The sequence below is a fragment of the Musca domestica genome, unplaced genomic scaffold (assembly GCF_030504385.1).
Source record: "Musca domestica strain aabys unplaced genomic scaffold, Musca_domestica.polishedcontigs.V.1.1 25, whole genome shotgun sequence".
In the NCBI taxonomy this organism is placed as follows: domain Eukaryota; kingdom Metazoa; phylum Arthropoda; class Insecta; order Diptera; family Muscidae; genus Musca; species Musca domestica.
In genome coordinates, this window is record NW_026712277.1 from 8,241,473 (window position 1) to 8,263,711 (window position 22,239).

Sequence of the window (22,239 nt, forward strand, 5' to 3'; positions counted from 1 at the left end):
AAGGAAATGCCAAGGAATCGGCAAGTCATTCAGTTTACAATGAACATTCGAAGACTGGCAGTCGCCGTGATAAGTTTAGCCCTATTTCCCAACCCCGCACTGCAATGGAACGAAGACTTCATTTTCAATTTCATCATGCAGTTCTACCCCATGCTACAGTCCATGGGCAACATTTGGTTTCTAAGTCCGCGGATGACCACGGAACATACCGAACATTTGGATAGTTTCATAAAACGCATTCAGGATGCCACCGGGGAACCCCAATACGTATGGACCAATCGCAGCGATGTGAGAATGATTCGTACCGCAGCCAAGCGGAATTGCATGGTTGTGGTCTTCACCACCGATGCTGAGGATCCCATAATGTATACCCACAATCGGGTAATGACAGGACGTCATTTTGGCCTTTCACTCATCATCTACGCTCCCAAGGTGAGCAGCATAAAGGACATCGAGAGACTTTGCTATGTCCTGTACAAGGGCAACTTTGTCAATGGCATGGTGTACTTCCAACAAACCAATGGACGAAACGAACTCTTTGGCCACGAACAATTTCCAGAATTTGTGATGGAAAATCGTACCGATTTTATGGCCTATGTCAGGAGGCAGTACAAAAAAGCGTTAGCGGCCTCTCAGGATGTGGGTGGTTATAAGTTCTACACACCACTGCGTCAGGATTTGCCGCATGTCATAAAATACAAGGATAAGGGGGGCAGGGCCCAGATGCAGGGCACCACATTTCGTATCCTGGATGATTTTGTGGAATCCCTGAATGGTACCATAGTAGAATATCAAATGCCCCCCGACAACTATGGTGGAGATGTGGTAAATATGAAAGCTGTCTTGGAGTTGGTGCGTAGTCGGAAAATTGACTTGGCTGCCCATGCCTATGCCCTCTATCACACCGATGATGATTTGGATAAAAGCTATCCCATAATGGTGGTCAAATGGTGTCTAATGGTGCCGCTACAAAACAGCATATCCACATTTCTCTATGTCCTGCAGCCGTTCGAATGGAAGGTGTGGCTGGTAATAATTGTTGTTTTGTTCGCACTACAAATCATGGACCTGTTTAAAATCACCCTGGAAACTATTATCCTCAGGGCTCAACGCAAAGAATATTTCAGTCGTGTCATTGAGGCTTGGTTGGATGATTACTGTGTTGTCCTGGGCATAACCACACCCAAGCCCATACAGGTTCCGGTCCTTAAACGTTTTCTATTCTACATTACCCTTTTCTACTTTAGCTTCTTCCTCTCCGCCAACTATACCTCATATTTGGGTAGCTTTCTCACGGTGAGTCTGTTTCGTGCCCAAATCAACACCATGGAGGACCTGATTCAGGCCCAATTGCCCGTCATGATAATCGATTATGAGCTGGAATTTTTACTTTCCGAGGGCTTTCAAATGCCCGAGGAGTTTGGAAAACTAATACGTCCCGTTGACAGCCACACTTTTGTCACACACCGGATTCAGTTCAACAAAAGTTTTGCCTATTTTGTCACCGATGATACCTGGCACTTTCTGGATGAGGCCCAAAAACATTTGAAGCAAAAGGTGTTTAAATTTTCCGATATTTGTTTTGGTTCCTATCATCTGGCCTATCCCATACAAATGGATTCGCCCGTGTGGCGTGATTTGGAGTATTTCCTATTTCGCACCCATTCGAATGGTTTGCTGCAGAAATACGAACATGAGACATTTCAATATGCCGTGTCGGCAGGTTATATACAACGTTTGGCCGAGGCTCATGATACAACTGCGGCGGGAATTGAGCATTTACGTTTGCTATTTATTATTTGGGCTTTAATGTGTTCTGCCGCTTGGTTATGCCTGTTTTTGGAGATTGCGGTATATAAATGTAGAAAAGCGCGGATTTCAAAAGGGGAAAAAATGAAAATATGGCATTAATTCTGGTCCACAGGGATTATGAATTTAAATAGAGGGAAGGAGTGAAGTGTGGTGTGTTTTTAATGAATCGGAAATAAATTGTATCAAATTCAGCCAAAAAATGTGTTTTATTTTGTGAATCCGAGGTGAGGTCATTCAGAGCTGGGATGTTTTAATTCTTTTTTTTAGTTCCAAACACAAATATGTGCAAAATTCATAATCTCAAGCGTGTTACCTGAAATATAGAGCGACAACTTTAATACCGTTTGCATAATGCTGTTAAATTTGAGTCCGTTTAATGGGGGCCATACAAAAACGGGAACCTCCATAGACAATTTTTTACTTCAAGCATTGACATATGTGAAAGGTTGAACCCGTATCTCGCGAAGCTTGCCGCATATTTCCATGCGAGGAATATGAAAATATTCGCCACGAAATCAAAGACCATACGCTTTATCACATGAGCTGCGGAGATGAGAACACTGCTGAATGTGCAGGTCGACAGAAATTTAATTGCGACCACGAACTTCCCCAAGATTCTAGGGGTCACATTCGACAGCATGTTCAAGTCGTCCGCGCAAGCCAAAGCTATCTGCGACAACATGGAAAATAGGAACAAGGTCCTCAAGACACTAGGCGGCAGCACTTGGGGTGCAGACAAGGAAACCTTGTTGACCTCTTATAACGCGATAGGTGGGTCTGAGGTCAGCTATGCGGCTCTAGTGTTGTCTGCGAATACTAGTGCTACGCAGTGGAAGCACATCCAGACCTGCCACAATGCTGCCCTGAGAACTGCGACAGGGTGCTTGCTCATGACACCAGTGGACCATCCACATGAGGTGGCGAAAATCCTTCATATGCTCTCGTTGCAGTATCGGCTTCGGTGTTACCATGAGAGTCATCCCAACCATCGTATGGTGGATACAACTCCCCCACCTAGGCGTGTCTGGAAGTATATACACGATCGAGAGAGGGAGGTCCAACGCTATAAGAGAGAACCTTTAGATCCAGAAGCATATCAGACGGGTCTGAGTGACATTCATACCGATGCAGTCGCAGATGCTATCAGCAATTACAGGATGAATGCCGTCCTCGGAGTCCACCCCTCCCATCCATTGCAGCAGAAGAACGCCAGTTGCTTAGACAAACCAGGGTAGTTTTGGCGAAATTACGTTCAGGATGGTGTAGTAGTCTCAATTCATATTGGGCACGAATTGAGGAATATATGCGTGACGTCTGACCGGCGTGTGATAAGAAGATCTCTGACTACAGTCCGTTTAATTACCCGAATTTTTAAACCTGGAGCTTGAACCAGATTAGCAGAACACAAACATCCATATGTACTACTGCTGCCACAACAACAACTAAAATACCAAATTTGAAATAATTTCGTGGATAAATGTGACTAGGATTATGAAAATACCGAACTTCGGTGGGTATCTTTATATGGGAGCTATACCTAAACATGGATCTATGGGGGCTATACTAAAAGGTGGACCGATATATCTCACTTTCATTACTAACCATCCTAGAGATATTTGGTATTCAAAGTTCGTATTGGATATTACAGCCTATGACAGAAAATTGTCCGTGCAGGTCCACGTCTTCCTATAGCCCCCCATATAACGGTACCGATATTCGGTATTTTGATGATTTTAGCGACATGATTCACCGGAAATGTTTCAAATTTGGTATTTGAAGTTCGTAATGGATACTACAACCTATGACAGAAATGTATCTATGAAGGTCCACGTCTTCGTATAGCCCCCATATATCAGTACCTCCCGATATTCGATATTTTGATGATTTTAGCAACATTATTCACCGGAATTGTTTAAAATTTGGTATTTGAAGTTCGCAATGGATATTACAGTTTATGACAGAAAATTGACTATGCAGGTCCACGTCTTCGTATAGCCCCCATATAACGGTACCTCCCAATATTCGGTATTCTTTGATTTTAGCGACATTATTCACCGGAAATGTTTTAAATTTGGTATTTGAGGTTCGTAATGGATACTACAGTCTATGACAGAAAATTGTCCATGCAGGTCCAAGCCTTTGTATAGCCCCCATATAACGGTACCTTCCTATATTCGGTATTTTGATGATTTTAGTGACATTATTCTAGTCTAAGACGAATATTTAGGGATGTAACAAACGGAATGACAAAGTTAATATATCCTCCTTTTCAAGGTGAAGGATATAATAAATTTTTGGAAATCTAGAACTTCAAAAACAGATGGCGCTGTCCTTTTTTTTTATTATTTTTCAACACATTTAATTTATGATAACTTCTCGTGTATTCACCCCATTTAGCCACACCTCACCTAAAAACACCAGCATTGGTTGTTAGTGTTCCGCGAAAAGTGTTGCATTTTAAATTAATTAAATTAAAACCGATTCATGTTCATAAAAAATGTTTTCATATTTAATATTCTCCCTGGGAATCATGACACTATCTAGATGGACATTCATAAATCCTGTTCATAATTGTAAATTAGTTTCAAACTAACATCCCGTAGACATGGAACTGAAAATTCTTGCATATGTGTTATCTGGCTGCCTATCTTTGGCCACTTCATGGGATTTTCAATATTTGTATGGATTTTTGGATTCCTATATAAATCGGACATCGGTATCCGAAATTGTGTGGTTTATAAGTCAAGCATTGGAGAGTGAACAACGGGAGGAGGTGGATGGTTTCATGAAAGGTCTTTCGCAGCGCAACTATTTGACACAATTTGTGTGGACCGAATGGATGGATGTTCGCATGGTGGAGATCGGTTGCAAACGGGTGTCCACAGCTGTGGTAATATCAACGGGACTGGAGGATCCCATTATGAAGGTCCACAATGATTTACTTATCGAAAGGCATTTCTATATCGGCCTATTGCTCTACACCCACAAAGTCGGTGATGTGGAAACCATTGAAAACTTGGCCAGGGATTTAAGCCGTCGGAATTTTGTTAATACATTTATATTTTTTGATTCCATGGAAGGCGGTGCGAACCTGTTTGGTTTCAAACAATTTCCAGAATTTGAGTTAAAAAATTACACCGACTACGATTTATGGTTTGCAAGGGAATTTAAACAATTGGCTTTGGCTGCCCTCGACACAGGAGGCTATAAATGGTATACCCCCATGGAACAGGATATTCCAGGAGTTTTTAGCTACCTGACAGCAAATGGGGCCAGACAGATTCAAGGTACCAGTTATACCATACTAAAGAGTTTCATGGACTCCATAAATGGTCGTTTAGTGGAATATCCCAAAAACAAATCCGCAAATGATGTTGTCAACATGCAGAATGTCATGTCTTTGGTTCGCAGCCGGAAAATCCACATCTCTGCCCATGCCTATGCCTTATTCCAAAAAGATAAGCTACTGGAAAAAAGCTATCCATTGCTGGTGGTCAAATGGTGTCTAATGGTACCCCTAAGGAATGAACTATCCACCAATTTGTATGCCCTGCAGCCATTCGAGTGCCAGGTATGGCTCATGGTGGTATTGGTCTTATTTTTGCTATGCTCCATGGATTTCCTGATGTGGCATCTAGGACAGAAATCTCTTCATTTCCTGGATTTGTGGTTAAACGACATGTGTTTTTTACTTAACCTCAGTCCCACATTTCCCCTCTCCAACCCAGGCTGTTGGCAACGTTTTCTTTATAATTTTTCGATTTTTTTCTTTGGATTTTTCATAACTTCCCTCTACTGCTCCTATCTGGGATCCGCCTTGACTGTCAGTTTATTTCGCGAGCAAATCAACACCCTGGAGGACATAATACGCCTACAGCTGCCCATCATGATAATCGATTATGAATTGGAATTTTTGGAATCTCAAGGTTTCCCATTACAACCGGAGTTCCTGCAATTGCTGCTGGTTGTCAACTCCTCGTTCTTCTATGCCCATCAGCTATCGATGAATGTAAGTTTCGGGTATTTTACCACCGAAGATCGCTGGCATTTTTTGCAATACTCCCAAAAACACTTGAAGCAGAGACACTTCAAATTTTCCCAGATATGCTTCGGGTCGTACCACTTGGCCTATGTCATGGAAAAGGATTCACCGATTTGGCGTAATTTGGAATATTTTATTTTTCGTATTCATTCGTCGGGTCTGTATCAGGTTTGTGAGCAGAAGGCATTATATCATGCCGTCAAGTCGGGTCAGCTGAGAATCATCAGGGCAGTTGGTGAATATCAGGCTGTCGGTATGGATCATTTGGTGGTAATATTCGCATTGATGTTGGGGATATATGTTTTGGGAGGTTTGTGTTTAATTTTGGAAATTATTTGTCACGCGAAGAAGAGAAGAATGAATTGAAAATAAATTAAATTTTGAGGAAATACATTTTTAATTTTTTTATTTAATTTTATATATTTTTTAATGCATAAATGTGTTTTTCAGACTCCTCGCTATATTACTCTTTAAAGCAGGCCCAGTCTTGAACAGGCACTGGTGCCTTCAATGAGAGCAGTTCTCTCCACACACATAATCAGAATGATTTAAAAACAATGTTTTGAGAGAGTAATGTATGGGAGCTAAAAAAGTACTCTTTATTGTCTGGCGCTGCTTAAGGGTCATTCCATGTTTCTTCAATAAATAAATACATTTCAGGTCTTCCAAAGACATTAACCATTACAGAGGACTTAAATATGTAACAGATTTTGCAGAGCGCTTTTAGAAATAAAAAAAAATCGAGAGATTTTCTGTCGATAGTAGAGGTGGAAAAGATTCTTTCTTGATAGAAAGAATTTAGAAGTTCTAAATCAGAGCTGGTTGGCTAGCCCTGTTTTAAATCCTTTGAGATTTTTTTTTGTGGGCGGAGAGAGGGTCGCACTTTTATGTTCTCCCAATTTCCTTATTTCTGCTTACAGTTTAATCATTACACTGTTTTCAATGGCTCTTATTGTGTGTGTGTATGTGCAGAGAGAGAGAGAGAGAGAGAGAGAGAGAGAGAGAGAGAGAGAGAGACAGACAGACAGACAGAGAGAGGGTTACGTTCACAGAAGGCACACGTGACTGCATTTTCCTGGTTCTATTATAGATTGAGCTCATCGTTGCTTGAATTTCCTCCAATTGTTTCCGTTGTCGTTTCATGACATTTATCAGCCTGTCTCTGGGGATGCATACTTTGATGTTTTCCAAGAAGTGAAGGATAACTTTTCCTCTTTTGAAAGGAGTGGGAGGGAGAAGAACAACTTGTAAATTAATATTAAAGGGATATTCAATGCGATTGAATGAATGGTAAGAAGGCCTCCAGAGGATCTCCCACATTTAAAGAGCTTTGAGAGCCGTATTAACGAATAAGAGATCTTAGAGAGTTCTTCCATCAAAAAAAGATGGCTTCTTCGCTGGATGAACATTGAGAGCCCCTCTAACGAGGACAAGGACTTTTGGAAGGATATATAAACAACAGAACGTCGAGGAGCCATCTAAAGAAGAACTAATGAACTTAGATAAATCTTTGAACAATTTTCTAGAAGACCGTTCCGGCCATCTTAAGAAGAACTCATGACCTTTGTTAAATCTTTGAAAAATTTGCTGGAAGATCTTTTAAAAGAACTGTACATTAAATCATATCAATTTTATGTTGATTTAAAAAGATTTGAGAAAACTTGAGAGAAAATAAGGCTTTTGAGAGGACTTCTAAAGAACGCAGAGCTTTGAGAGACCATCTATAGAAAGACCTTTAAGAGATCATATAAAGACTAGATATAACGAATATAAGTCTTTTAAGGAGTTAGAAGAGCTTTGAGAAGAAAGAAAATTATGTTTTAGAAAGACTTGTAAAGAATAGAAGAGCTTTGAGAAGCACTCCCAAGAAAGACCTTTGGTGCCCTAGGATAGCTCTTCTGTGCTAAATAACCTTAGAGCCGCATCCCAGCTGATACATGATTTCTAAGAGGTCTCGAAACTAGAAGACTTTTGAGAGGTCTTCTTAAGAAAATAGAAGCTTTGAGAAACCTTCTCCCTAATAGAAGAACTTTGAAAGATCTTCTGACGAGTGGAGATCCTTTGACAGTTTCTCCAAAAATGAAAGATCTTAGCTGATCTTTTAGTATTCTATTTTCTGAAGGGACTTCCAATAGAAAAAAGCATTGAGAGATCTTAAAAATAATCAAAAAAGCTTAGAGGGGTTTTGAACAAATCAAAAAGCTTTGAGAGGACATTGAAAGAAAATAACATTTTGAATGGCTTCTAAGGAAACGAAGAGATTTGAGAGACGCTCCATAAAAAGGTTTTTTTTGGCCCTAAGAGAGCTCTTCTAGAAATAGAATAACCTTTGAGGAGTATCCCTGTTGATAGATTATTTCTGAGAGGTCTCGGGACTAGAAGACCTTTGAAAGGTCTACTTAAGAAAATTAAAGCTTTGAGAAGCCTTCTACCTAATAGAAGAACATTGAGAGACCTTCTGACGAGCAGAGAACCTTTGACAGCTCCTTGAAAAAAATAGAAGATCTTGGCAGATTTTTCAGAGAATAAAAGATAATATACCTATATCTAAGAAACAACTGGGATAGGTCTTTAATTAACCACAAAGCTTTTAAAGGATCTTCACTGCAATATAAAGCCTTTCAGAAAATTTATGTCAAAATTTAAGCTCTTGGAGAGCTTTCCTTGCGAATGGTATCCGAGAGGATAGATGACATCTGAGACGTCTTTTATCCAGAGAATAACTTGGAGAGATTTTCTAGTGAATACAAGAATGTCAAGAGGTCTTCTATAAAATAGGAAGCTATTCTGGAGTCGTTGATCGAATATTGTATTCTTTCTTTTATCTTGAGGCCTTTCTATCTACTAAAAGGCGTTTAGAGGGGGATCTATCCTCCAGAAAACCTACGAGTGACTTCTTTCCTATAGACGTCCTTTAGATGACCTACCTATCCTATAAAAGTCCTATAGAGGACCTATATATCCTATAGAAGTCCTTTAGAGGACCTATGTATCCTATGGAAGTCCTTTTAAGGACCTTCTTATAATAATGGACCTTTAGAGAGTTATCTAGCCTATAAGAGTGCTTTAAACGATATCATATTCTATAGAAGACCTAAGACAGTCGTCCTTAGGAAGACTTTTAAGGGGATCTTCTACGCTATTGAAGGTCTTTTGACGATCTTCCGCACTATAGTCTTAGATCCTATAGAATACGTTCCCATCTCATACATCTAAGGTGGTCTTATATTCTATAGAATACCTGTACAGGGTCCTCTATCCTATATAATACCTAAAATAGCCCTCTATCCTATAAAAAACCTATGAAAGTCATCTATCCTATAAAAGACTCTTGGAAGGTCTTCTATCCCTTGAGAGGGTCTCTATCTATTAGAAGTGCTTAAAATGCGTTCAATGAAGACTTTTAATAGGTCCCCTCCCTTAAAAGGTCCTTTAGAATACTTTCTCCTTTAAGAAGACCTATAGAAGGTTTCTACCTAAATAATATTTAGAAGGTCTTCTATCGGGGAAATACCTCCGAGAAGTCTTATGCCCAAAGGTGACCCCTAATTGCCGAGTTTCTGACATAAACTACCTAACTTCTGACATAAACTTATAACTTATCCCAATGTGTTTGGGTGACAGTTCAATCTACAAATTCGTATCCTTGACTTGTTTCTAAGGTGAAGTTCAAGGACCTCCAATGGAAGGATATTTTGAATTTGATTTTAAAATAACTTCCTCCATCAACAAAAATTCCTCACTATAAATAACAAAACAAACCTCCAAGGCATAGGGAAGCATGTTCATATTACAAATACAACTCCCCAAGGATGCATTGGATGAGCCAACGAAAAGCTTGTCTGTCGCTTGGCAAACGGAACAAGTCATTTGTTAAAGAAACGTCGTCAAGCAATGGATATTTTACGTCAAAACGTCAATACAACCTGGGACACCGCCTTCCTTATGGGTTACATATTACCGCTGGTGGCTTATATAAAAATACCCGAGGTGATTTGGTTTATATCGGAACGCTTGAATGGGGAACACCATGAGAATTTGGAGAACTTCATGCTAACACTGCATGCGAGAACATTTGTACCCCAAAAGGTGCTGACCAATACCCTGAGCGATCGCATTATGCAAACGGACAGTAAAAGGAATTATTTGGGCGTTGTCCTTACCACCTCTGCCGATGATCCCATTTTGGATGTACATAATTTGGTGCTGAAGGGACGTCATGGATATTTGAATTTTGTGGTCATTGTCGACAGAATTGATGACTTTCGCATTGCGGAGGAGACTCTCTATGTGCTGGAGAGGAATAACTTTGAACTTAGCTTACTCTATGTTGGCTATAGGAATGGATCATCGGATTTATATGGCATCACCAGTTTTCCTGAGATACACATTGCTAAGCGTACGAATTTTTTTAGCAGCTTCAGTAGCACCATGAGTAAGGTGTCCAGTGGTGGCTGGGATGCCTATGGCTATAAATATAAGACTCCATTGCGCCAGGATGTCCCCTATGTTTTCAGTTCCCATGATGGCCAGGGTAATGTGGTGCAGCGTGGCATATCCTTTAGTATATTGAATGTCTTCTTGGAATATGTCAATGCCTCCATGGAGGTCTACGAAATGCCCAAGGACCCGTTGGGAGGAGATGTCATCGATATGCGTGCAGCTTTAAATTTGATACGAAATGGTGAGGTTATTATCCTGAGTCATGCCTATGCCCTGTTTAGCACCGATGATAATCTGGATATCAGCTATCCCATAATGGTGGTGCGCTGGTGCATTATGGTGCCGCAATGGAATCGGGAATCAACATTTTACTATGCCCTCAAACCCTTTACAAATGCCATATGGTATGCCGTGTTGGGCACCTTTGTCATACTCTGCATCATCGATGGCCTTTGGATATATGTCCAGTCGCTGGGAAAGCGCACGGTCGTCAAAAGGAATGTCCTCATATGGCTTATACGAGACAGTGTGCTGGAGAATTTTTGTTTCATCATCAACATAGCGGCCAGTCGAACTATAAGAAATCCCTCCATAATGAGGTTTCTCTTCTATGCTGCGGTGTGGTTCCATGGTTTCTTTTTGACTGCCAACTATACCTCGCTGCTGGGCAGTATTCTCACCGTGACCATATTTCGTGGACAAATCAATACCATGGAAGACTTGATAAGGGCAAACATCTCCGTGATGATAATCGACTATGAATATGATTTCCTAATGTCCGGAGGTTTGAATTTAAGCCAAGATTTCCTGCGGCTCATCAGGCAGGTGGACAGTGCCACCTTTGCCCAACACCAGCTGAGGCTAAACAAAAGCTATGCCTATTTTGTCACCGATGATGTTTGGAATTTTCTGGCCATGCAACAGGGCCATCTGAAGCAGGGTCTCTTCAAATTGACGGATATTTGTTTTGGTTCGTTTTATTTGGGTTTCCCCATGGAACCGGATACACCCGTGAAACGTTCTATGGAGTATTTTATACGCAACATGTATTCGTCGGGTCTGCTGGAGTACTTTGAGAACAATGCCTTCGATCATGCTTTGCAGGCAGGTTTGGTGCAACATTTCAATACCGACAAGGAGTATACTTCGGCCCACATGGAACATGTTATGATTGTTTTTGTGGTTTTGTTTGCTGTCTATATTGTCAGTGTGTTGACGTTTTTCATGGAATGTGGTTATGCCTGGTTAAAGGGCAAGCGGGGAAAATAATGTGATGGGAAGTGAAGAGAATAAAGATATACTGTGTGTGAGTGTCTGCTTTTGTGTGTGTGTTTTTATTTTTGACAGAATTCTCTTAGTCTTGAAGATAAAGCCGTTAAGTCAGGACTAGCCAACAAACCTCCCATGGGCAATTCACCAGAGTTAACACACAATCATAGTTTTGTGTAAAAAGCTAACCTCGTTCAGTAAAATCACCACCAGATCTGCAACAACAAATTAGCTTTGCAAATGGACAATAGCTTTTCAAATTTCAATGAAGAAGGGAGTCCAGTCGTTTGATTTCATGATTATCTTTTCCGCAAAGACGTAACACACAATGTTTACTGAGCGAGGGAGAGAGAGAGAGATTTTCTATTTTGTAAGAAAGTAGCACAAACAATTTTAACTGAGAGAGAGAGAGGAAGAGAGAGAGAGAGTTATCCTCTCTCGATGTTCATGTATGTAAAACATACACAATCAAGGCTTTTTTTGCCAGAATCTTTGAGAGCTCCTTAATAAAATAGAAGATCGTAGCAGATTTTTTAGAAGATAGAAGACCTTTTGACGAGCAGAGAACCTTTAATAAAATAGAAGATCGCGGCAGATTTTTCAGAAAATAGAAGATAATATACCTTTATCTGTGGTGGTAGGTTTTTCATTCATCCAACACAACGCTTTTAAGAGATCTTCACTGGAATATAAAGCCGGTGAAAAAATGCTATAAAAGCTGAGCTCTTCTAGCGAATAGATGACATATGGTAAATGACAGATGAGCGGTACACCAGAGTATAGATGACACCTGAGATGTCTTCTATCCAGAGAATATCTTGGAAAGACTTTCTAGAGAAAATAATACCGTCAAGAGGTCTTTTATACGATAGGAAGCTTCTCTGGAGTCGCAGGGTCTTTTTTTCCAAGAACACAGCTAGAGGCCTTTATATCTACAAGAGGACGTTTAGAGGCGTATCTATTCTGTAGAAAATCTAGCCTATAGAAGTCCTTTAGAGGACCTTCTTTTTATAATGGACCTTCAGAGAGTTATCTATTCTATAAGAGCCCCTTAAATGATATCTTATTCTCTAGAAGACCTAACACAGTCGTTTCTACTATGGATACACTTTAGAAGGTCCTTTATCATAAAGAAGACCTTGAAGGGGGATCTTGAGGATCTTCTTTACTATAGTCGTAGATTTAAGATGGTCTTATATTCTATAGAATACCTATACAGAGTTCTCTATCCTATATAACACCTAAAAAAAACTCTATGGTAGAACTTAAAGGCTTATGTTAAAAACCTTAAAGGCTTATGTTAAAGACATTCTAGTTTTTTTTTTTTTTATAAAAATCTTCAAATCTTCTATGGAGGACATTAGCATCTACCTTAGAAGGTCTTCGAGTCCTTTACAGAAAATCTTTTCAAGTCTTCTATAGAAGACCTTAAGCTCTTGTAATCAAGGCTTTCAAGTTTTTTTTAAGCTTCAAATCTTCTTTGGAAGACCTTCAAGTCCTCTACAGAAAACCTTCAAATTTTCAAATGAAGCCTTTAAAGTCTTCTATGGAAGACCTTAAAGATTTGCATTAAAGGCATACATGTTTTTTTTATAGCAAATCTTTAAACCTTCTATGGAAGACGTTAAAATCTACCTTGGAAGGTCTTCAAGTCCCCTGCAGAAAACCTACAAATCTTCAAAGGAAGACATTCGAGACTTTTAGGAAAGACCTTCAATTTTTTTTAAGAGAACCTTCAAGTTCTCTACGAATCACCTTCAAGTCCTCAAAGGAAGATATTTTAGTCTCCTAAGAAGTCTCCTCTCTCAAGTCTTCTCCAATCTTCTACGGAAAATGTTATCATCTACCTTGGAATGCCTTCAAGTCCTCTACAGAAAACCTTCAAATCCGCAAAGGAAGATATTTTAGTCTGCTAAGAAAGGCTTTGAAGTATTCTGTGTAAATCGCCAATTTTCTACGGAGACGTTAGAATCTACCTTGGAAGACCTTCAAGTTCCCTACAGAAAACCTTCAAATATTCTATGAAGAACATTCAAGATGTATAAGGAAGATCTTCACGTTTTCAAGTTTTTTAAGAGGGCCTTCTAGATCTCTAAGGAAGACCTCCAAGTCTTCTCCGGAAATCCTTCAAGTCTCCCAACAAAGACTTTCACGTCTTCTGTTTCAATATTCAATCACCTATCGAAGACGTTAGCAGCAACCTTGAAACACCTTCAAGTTCTCTATAGAAAACCTTCAAATCTTCAAGAGAAGACTTTCAAGTTCTCTGTAAAAAACCTTCAAATCTTCAAAAGAAGACCTTCAAATTTTCTATGGAGATCTTTTAAGACTTCTATTCAAGGCTATTACTTTTATATTAAAAAATCTTCAAATCTTTTATGGTATCTACCGTAGTATCTACCTTGGAAGGTCTTCAATAGAAAACCTTCTTCAAAGATAGACATTCCAGTCTATTAAGAAAGACCTCAAGTTTTCTGAGGGATCCTTCAAGTTCTCTAAGGAAAACCTCCAAGTCTTATGAGGAATTCCTTCAAAAAAAGACCTCTACATCTTCTGTGCAAGATCTTCTAGTTTTCTTTTAAAGTCTTTCAAGTCATCTGTTTAAGACCTTCGCAAATGAGGATTTTCAGTTCTAATTGACAGCAGATTTTCTATGAAAAAACCTCCATGTCTTCCATGAAATATTTTCAAGTCTTCTGTAAAATATCTCTACCAGAGAAAATAAGTCTTCTCCCAAATTTTAATTTAAAGACATTCAAGTCTTCAAATCGTCCATAGGAAAATTTTTAGATACTCTTTTTTTAAATTTTTAATGTTGCCCAGAATTTCTCCGCCCGTCCTACCCGAAATTTATAAAAAATAAAAATTTTTACCATTTCCTCTTCTCATTTCTAAGTTCCGTTAAATTTATTGCAAAATTTTGTGGCATGTAGCTTACAAAACTCCCGTAACTTTCGACATGTGGCCTGGCCCTGAAATTCAAAAGCAAATACGGCAATACTTAACAGCACACCCATGGCCCATAGGAGCCAAATGGAACGGAAAAAACTTAACGACAGAGGCGGTAATATTTCATCCACGGTCATCATGTGGACATAGCCCAAGTGCAGGGCATCAGCAAATGCCTCATTTTCCCAGTGATCGATGAGACCCACATCGGAGGCCAGCAAAATAAAGGTCTGCAGCGGGCGGGCCAAGTGAGAATCTTTCTGTATGGGATATATGTGATAATAGGGTCCAATGCAAATATCCGAAAGGCGGAATATGGGTTTGCGCAGATAGCGCTGCTGTATATTGATGAAATTCCAACGATCAGTTTGGGTGCTATAGCCATAGGTGGTGTTCAAGCGATCCCTATGCATATCCATTTGGGGTTTGGTGGCATTAATGATCAGATCCATAAATGCTTGGGGGAAATTGTAATCCTTGAGCACCTGATACTCATAGGACATTATCATAATGGGCAGTTTGGCGGCGATGACATCTGCGATGGTATTGATTTGTTGTGGCTCCTTGGAGGCCGTCAGGAAGCTGGCCATTTTACTGACATACCAGTTGGTGGTGATGAAACCGAGCACAAAGAGAATGATAAAAATAAAACGCATGCGACAGCAGGGTAAGGTGAGTACCCGTAAGGGGGGTATTAGCAGCAGCGAGCATATGGCTTGTATAAATGACAGGCTTAAGTCGCGCTGGGGCGTTGGAGTACAAAACCAAATTCCCAGGGTTATGTAAGCAATGCTGAAGATAACCAAATACCAGGCATATGTTCGAAAACTGGATTTAATGAAACGATGGTCGGGTGTGCGATTGTGATAGGGTACCATTATGCACCAGTCATTGATGCCAATGGGATAGCTGGTGCCACTTTTCTTGGGTAGCATATCGGTGTAGGAATGTAGGCTGATTTCCAAACGCTTGCCACCCACCTTGCGTATGATGTCACTCAAATTTACCGGCTGAGTGCCCAGCTCATTGGTTGTGGTCTCATTGAAGGTGGCATTGATAAATTCCACAAAAGAGGTGAACAGCTTTCCCGACACCCCACTCACGAAGTGGTTCTTGGTAATGAAACGTCGCGGCTTGGTCATGTAGAATACGCGGGGCAAATCATGGTGTATGGGTGTGCGTATTTCATAGCCCTTAAAATCCATATTGGAGGTAACGAAGAATTGTTCCGCTGTCCAGTTGTGGGTTAAATTCGCAATGCTTGGCTCAGGGTAGGGGTCGTGTATGAATATTCCATTACGTATCGTTAGCAGGGCCGTGTTAATGAATTGTTTTCTCCACACCCAGTGATATATTTGACATATGGTCTCGTAGAGCTCCTCGTTGCTATCCTCTCCCGCAAAGGGAAATAGAATAAAGAGAGTCCTTACATAACGCAAACCCTTTAGGCCAATCGATGCCACTCGCATTATGGGATCATTGGGCGCGGTGGTCAGGACCAAACACAGTGAGGGTATACTTAGAAATCCGTCCATATTTTCGGTATTATCCACCTTTATGGTTATCGGTATCGTGGGAAAGACATGCCAAAAATCGTGGAAAAACTCGGCAGCCGTATGCGTGTCCTTGGTCAATCGATCCGAGATGAAAAACACGAAATTATTGAAATCGTTTAAATTATGTAAACTTCTGACGATTTCGATTAGCAAAGAGCTGTTGACCATTTGCGGGTGAGAGTGGTTCGTTGCTCCATTGCTGCTTGGGATAACGTGGCTCGAGGTCAATATCAGCAAGGCTATGGTACTGTTCAGGGCCATTTGGATTGGGACACAAACTGCTGACTACTGCAAACGATTCGGCAATGCTATGAAGCCCAGATGCGGAAGTTGTTGCAATTTCCGTTTTTTGTTTTTTTTCTCCGTTCTCTCTGTTTTCAAGTGCCTACTTGCGTATTTTTTGCAATAAAATTTGTAATTTTTTTAATAATAGGACTTGCTGGTGTTAGGACATGAAATTGAAAGTTGCTACAAAATTGCAGGCACAGGGGCGTAGTTGGAGAGGGGGATTTTTTTTAATTTCTTAAAATTGGGAAATTTCCCCATTTAGATAAAGGAAATTTCCCTTCTAGAAGGATATATGTCTACAGAAAGGGGTTTTAAGAGGTTTCGGCTTCGTTCGATCGGGCATAATTTCAAATCGCATTTTGCGGCTACACGTCCCTCCATTCAAAGTTTCAACATCTGTGTGTGTGGGTCATCACCTTTATTATCTTACCGTACGTTAGATACAAATTGGCACAGGATCACTGAATTGTAGACATGCGGAATTTTATGGCAGGTGGGAATTGATAATTTTTATATTTTTATACCCTCAGCCATATGGCTAGAGGGTGAGATAAAAAAACTGCAACAAAGTCAAACGCCATAATTTTTACATTTTTTTTTTAAATTTTATTGAATGAAAGGAAAAATGTCGGAGATAGCATCAAATTTTAGAATAAGTTTAGATTTGCTCGAATTGGTCACCTTTGGCACGAATTATGGCCTTCAAACTGCCAATGAAACCAACACAAGCTGCCCGAATATTGCTCTACGGTATTTTGGCCCATTCCCGGCGAAGCGCTTGCTTGAGGTGATCGACACTTTGGTATTTTTTGGGGTCAAGCTTGCTTTCCAAAATACTCCAGGCGCAATAGTCCAACGGATTGGTATACGGAAATTTTTGGTGGCCATTGTACGCTGGAAATGAAACGAGGAATCTCATTTTGTAACCATTCTTGGGTTGCGCCTGCTGAGTGCGATGGTGCTGAGTCCTGTTGAAAAGTCCAAGGTCTGCGGCCAATATGTTTGCGTGCCCAAGGCTTTAATACACCCTTCAGAATATTTTCGATATAATATTTGGCATTTATTCTGATGCCACGGAGTGCGATGGTGCTGAGTCCTGTTGGAATGTCCAAGGTCTGTGGCCAAAATGTTTGCGTGCCCAAGGCTTTAATACACCCTCCAGAATATTTTCGCGATAATATTCGGCATTTATTCTGATTGCACGGTGGATGAATACGAGCGCAGAGCGACCATCGGCGGCCCACACAATCACCATGGCCGGCGCCTGTGTTCTGGTGGCCAACCGAAGATGCACATTTTCAGCTGACCCCTTTGGCAAGTAAACACGAGCGGACAATTTTGTTTGTTTACAAACTGCTGGACAACGAATGTTTTCTCACCGGAGACGGAGAAAACCAAACTCGGCAGTGCACCACTTTCGGCCAGGCGAAGCAACTCTTTAGCTCTTTTGAGTCTGTTTTCTTTCTGTTGCGATGTAAGTTCTTGCACTTTTTGGAATTGCAATGAGTTTACCCCGAGCTCATTTTTCAATATTTGCCGAATGGAATATTGCGATATGTTCAGCTCACGAGCTATTTTTCGGCCACTGCGATGTGGGTTTCGATCACGTGGCTACTTTACTTTTCGAACCATTTCTGCTGATGTTGCTGCTCTTTTCTTCCGTCCACTTCCTTGACATCGGGCTACGCTACCAGTATCACGGTAATGAGCGATTGTACGAGACACAGAAGATTTATTCCCCATTTAAATCCTGGAGTGCTCTAACGATCGCCACTTGTGGTTTTCCAGCCAAATATAAAGAAATCACACTATCACTCTTAAATTCCATCACGAATAACTTTTTTCCGGAGAATTCTCACCAAAATGCTTTTGTACGCTTGTAAACAATATAATGAGCTGTCACTGGAATAATTTTAACAGCTGTCGGACGAGTGGCTTAAAAATGAGAGCAGTCTGAAGTTGGGTGCAATTTTTTCATCTCACCCTATACATCATGTAATACGGCCACGGTAGATATAACGGTTTTAGACTCTAGGTCTCTTTGGATCAAATCCATTTCAGCACATTTGGAGTCGATTTAGCGATGTCCGTCGCTGAGGCTGAGGCTGAGGCTGATGATTTTGATTTTTTTGTTTTACTTCAAATAACTCAACTCCAACGACGTCCCTGTTCGCCCAACTGACAAATTATAGATAAACGTTTATTCTTCGATTAAAGCATTGCCAGAAAAATAAATGAGATACAGTCATGAAATGAAATGGTCGAGACGAACATTCGCATACGAAAGTAGTAAAGCTGCAACATTTGGATTAATAATAAATTTATTGTTGCTGCTGCTGCTGCTGGTGTTTGGAATTGGAAATTGTGGCACATGTTTAATTAAATTTAATTAAATCTTAAATTTGTTAATTATTTTGTTTTCATTCTTTTTTTTGCAATTTTAGAGTTCTGCAAAAGGGTCGAAGGGACATATACTGCAGTGGTGCTAAATTATTATGGAATGGAGGAAAAACAACCATTCGGACCTTTCTCTATTAGAAAAGGGAAGGATATGATATCGGATTCCAAAGCAGACATTAAAGAAACATTAATTTTTAAAATGATATGAATATTGAAAATCTAATTAAAACAAGAAAAAAACTGTAATTTCGGCCGGAACCAACATTCATTACCCTCCACCACTTGGAAAAAATTTGAAAATTTTCAAATAAAAAAAAATCTGTTGTAAAAGACTGTTATATTCATAAAAATACCGAATTTAGAGTTATCGCTATATCGGAGCCTGTACGACGACGTGGACCTGTATAGACAATTTTTGTCAATATTCAAATACAAAATTTGAAACAATTCTGGTAAATAATATCACAAAAAGTTCAATATTTGGAATATTGGGAGTTACCGATATATGAGGGGCACACGAAGGCGTGGATCTTGGGCCTGCCACAGGCTGTAGTACCCATTAAGAACTTCAACTTCGAAATTTGAAACAATTCCGTTGAATAATGCAGCTAAAATCATCAAAATACCGAATATTGAGAGGTTTCGTTGTGTGGGGGCTATACGAAGACGTGGACCTGAATATGCGATTTTTTGTCGTAGGTTGTAGTACTCATTAAAAACTTCAATTACGAAATTTGAAACAATTCCGGTAAATAATGTCGCTAAAAATCATCAAAAAATACCGAATTTCGGGAGGTACCATTATATGGAGGCTATACGAAGGCTTTGGCCTGCATACGCCATTTTTTTGCCATAAGTTGTAGTACTTACTAAGAACTTCAAATACTAAATTTGGAACAGTTCCGGCGAATAATGTCGTTAAAATCATCAAAATACCGAATATCGGGAGGAATCACTATATGGGGGCTATACGAAGGCCTTGGCCTGCATACGCAATTTTTTGTCATAAGTTTTAGCACTCATTAAGAACTTCAAATACTTAATTTGAAACAGTTCCGATAAATAATGTCGCTTAAATCATCAAAATACCGAATATCGGGAGGTATTGTTATATGGGGGCTATACGAAGACGTGGATCTGCAAAAGAAATTTTCTGTCCCAGGCTGTAGTATCCTTTACGAACTTCATATACGAAATTTAAAACAATTTCGTTGGTAAATGTCTCCAAAATCATCAAAATACCGAATATAGGGAGATACTGGTTTGTGGGGGCTATATGAAGACATGGAACTACAAAGGCAAATTTCTGTCACAGGCTGTTAGGAACGTCAAATTCCAAATTTAAAACATTTCTGGTGAAAAGTCTAATCATCAAAAAATCAATCATGAAAAGTGTGACACATCATTACCCCGGTGTATGGGGGTATACGAAGGCGTGTACCTACCTGGAACGGGGTATACGACGACGTGTACCTGCGATCTCTACCATCTTTATAACAGATCTTGTATTGATGGAAATATTGGGATGTACCAATTCTGAATTTTATGCTCGTTTTGGTTATTCAAAATTTTGACCCTTGGTGGGGGAGGTACCGGATGGAATGGTCCGATCTCTACCATCTTTATAACAGATCTTGTGTTGATGGAAATTTTGAAATGTGCCAAGTCTGAATGGAATCGAATGTTAATTTCGCGTTTTATGAGCTCCTTGAATACTCAAAATTTTGACCCTTTGTGGAGGAGGTACCAGAAGTAGTAGACCGATATATCCCATCTTCACCCCAGATCTTGAGTTAATAAAAATATTTTGATACGTATAATTTGAAGAGAATCGGATGCTTTTTTTTGGATTTTATTAACGTTTTGGTCATTAAAATGTTGACCCTTTGTGGGGGAGGTACCAAAAGGAGTGGTCCGATCACTACCATATTTTTAACAGATGTTGTGTTGATGGAAATATTGACATGTACCAAGTCTAAATGGAATCGGATGTTAATTTCTCGTTTTATGAGCTTCTGGAATACTCAAAATTTTGACCCTTTGTAGGGGAGGTACTAGAAAGAGTGGACCTATATATCCCATCTTTATCTTGAGTTAATAAAAATATTGTGATGTATGTAATTTGAAGAGAATCGGATGCTTATTATGGATTTTATGCTCGTTTTGGTTATTCAAAATTTTGACCCTTTGTGGAGGAGGTACCAGAAGTAATGGTCCGATCTCTACCACTTTTTTTATCAGACATTGTGTTTTACAATATATTGAAATGTGCCAAGTCTGAATAGAACCGGATATTAATTTCGCGTTTTATGAGCTTCATGAATATTTAAATTTTTTATCCATTGTGGGGGAGGTACTAGAAAGAGTGGACCGGTACATGCCATCTTCACATCAGACGTTGAGCTAAAAAAAATATTGTGATGTGTGTAATTTGAAGAGAATCGGATGCTTATTTTGAATTTTATGATTGTATGGGTTATTCAAAATTTTGACCTACCATTTTTTTGACAGATTTTGTGTCTATGAAAATATTTAGATGTGCCAAGTCTGAATGGAATCGGTTGCTAAATTCGTGTTTTATCAGTTTCATGAACATTCAAAATTTTTGAACCTTTGTGGGGGAGGTACCAGAAGTAGTGGACCGATATATCCAATCTTTACACCAGATCTTGAGTTAATAAAAAAAATTGTGGTGTGTGTAAATTGAAGACAATCGGACTAGTACATCACATTTTATAAGAGCTACAATTATTAGAAATTTTGAGCCTTTGTGGGGAAGGCACTTGATGGAGTTGACCGATTATGACCGCACCTGACCCAGCACTGATGCAAATATTGGGATTTGCAAAGTTGGTGCAAAATCGGATTATCCCTAATTTTTCTGTGCAGTAAAATATTTTCTTTGAAAATTTTGATATTTTGTGTGGGAGGTACCAGAAGGAGTGGGCCGATATTGTCCATTCTCTCGCCTGACCTAGCACTGAAGCCTGTAATCGGATTATCCTTCCTTCGACCTTTTGTGGGGAGGTACTAGAAGGAGTGGACCGATATTGCCCATTTCCGAACTTGATCTAACTTTGACAATACTATTACGATGCACCAAGTTTGGATCAAATCGGATACTCCTTCGAGAGTTATCGTGCGCACCATCCAGACAGACAAACAGACGGACGGATGGACATCCCTAGATCGGCTCCAAATGTCCTGAAACGGATTTGGTCGAAAGAGATCTAGTGACTTAAAGCATTATTTCGATGACGCACGTTTTGACCGTATCAAATGATATATATCCTCTCTAGTCATATGGCTGAGGATATAATTAAATCAGTTTCCACGACGAAATTTAATTCAAAATCCAAATTTTTATTTTTCCTTTTCTAAATTTCATAGATTTTATTCCGCAACTTCTTTAGAGAACCAACAATCAAATCAATTATTTTACAAAACAAGGCCCAATTCAATTCCACCAAAAACACCAAG

The 22,239-nt window shown here is 39.7% G+C and overlaps 2 protein-coding genes across 2 annotated transcripts; one reads left to right on the forward strand and one right to left on the reverse strand.

Moving 5' to 3' along the window:
* Nucleotides 1–9,748: 9,748 nt before the first annotated feature.
* LOC101891281 (uncharacterized) lies at nucleotides 9,749–11,566 on the forward strand. Its single transcript, XM_005181583.2, has one exon. It carries the CDS (start codon nucleotides 9,749–9,751, stop codon nucleotides 11,564–11,566), a length of 1,818 nt encoding a protein of 605 aa, XP_005181640.2.
* Nucleotides 11,567–14,457: 2,891 nt separating this feature from the next.
* On the reverse strand, nucleotides 14,458–16,332 carry LOC101891109 (uncharacterized). The gene has a single exon (XM_005181582.2). The coding sequence runs from the start codon at nucleotides 16,330–16,332 to the stop codon at nucleotides 14,458–14,460; it is 1,875 nt and encodes a 624-aa protein (XP_005181639.2).
* Nucleotides 16,333–22,239: the final 5,907 nt, after the last annotated feature.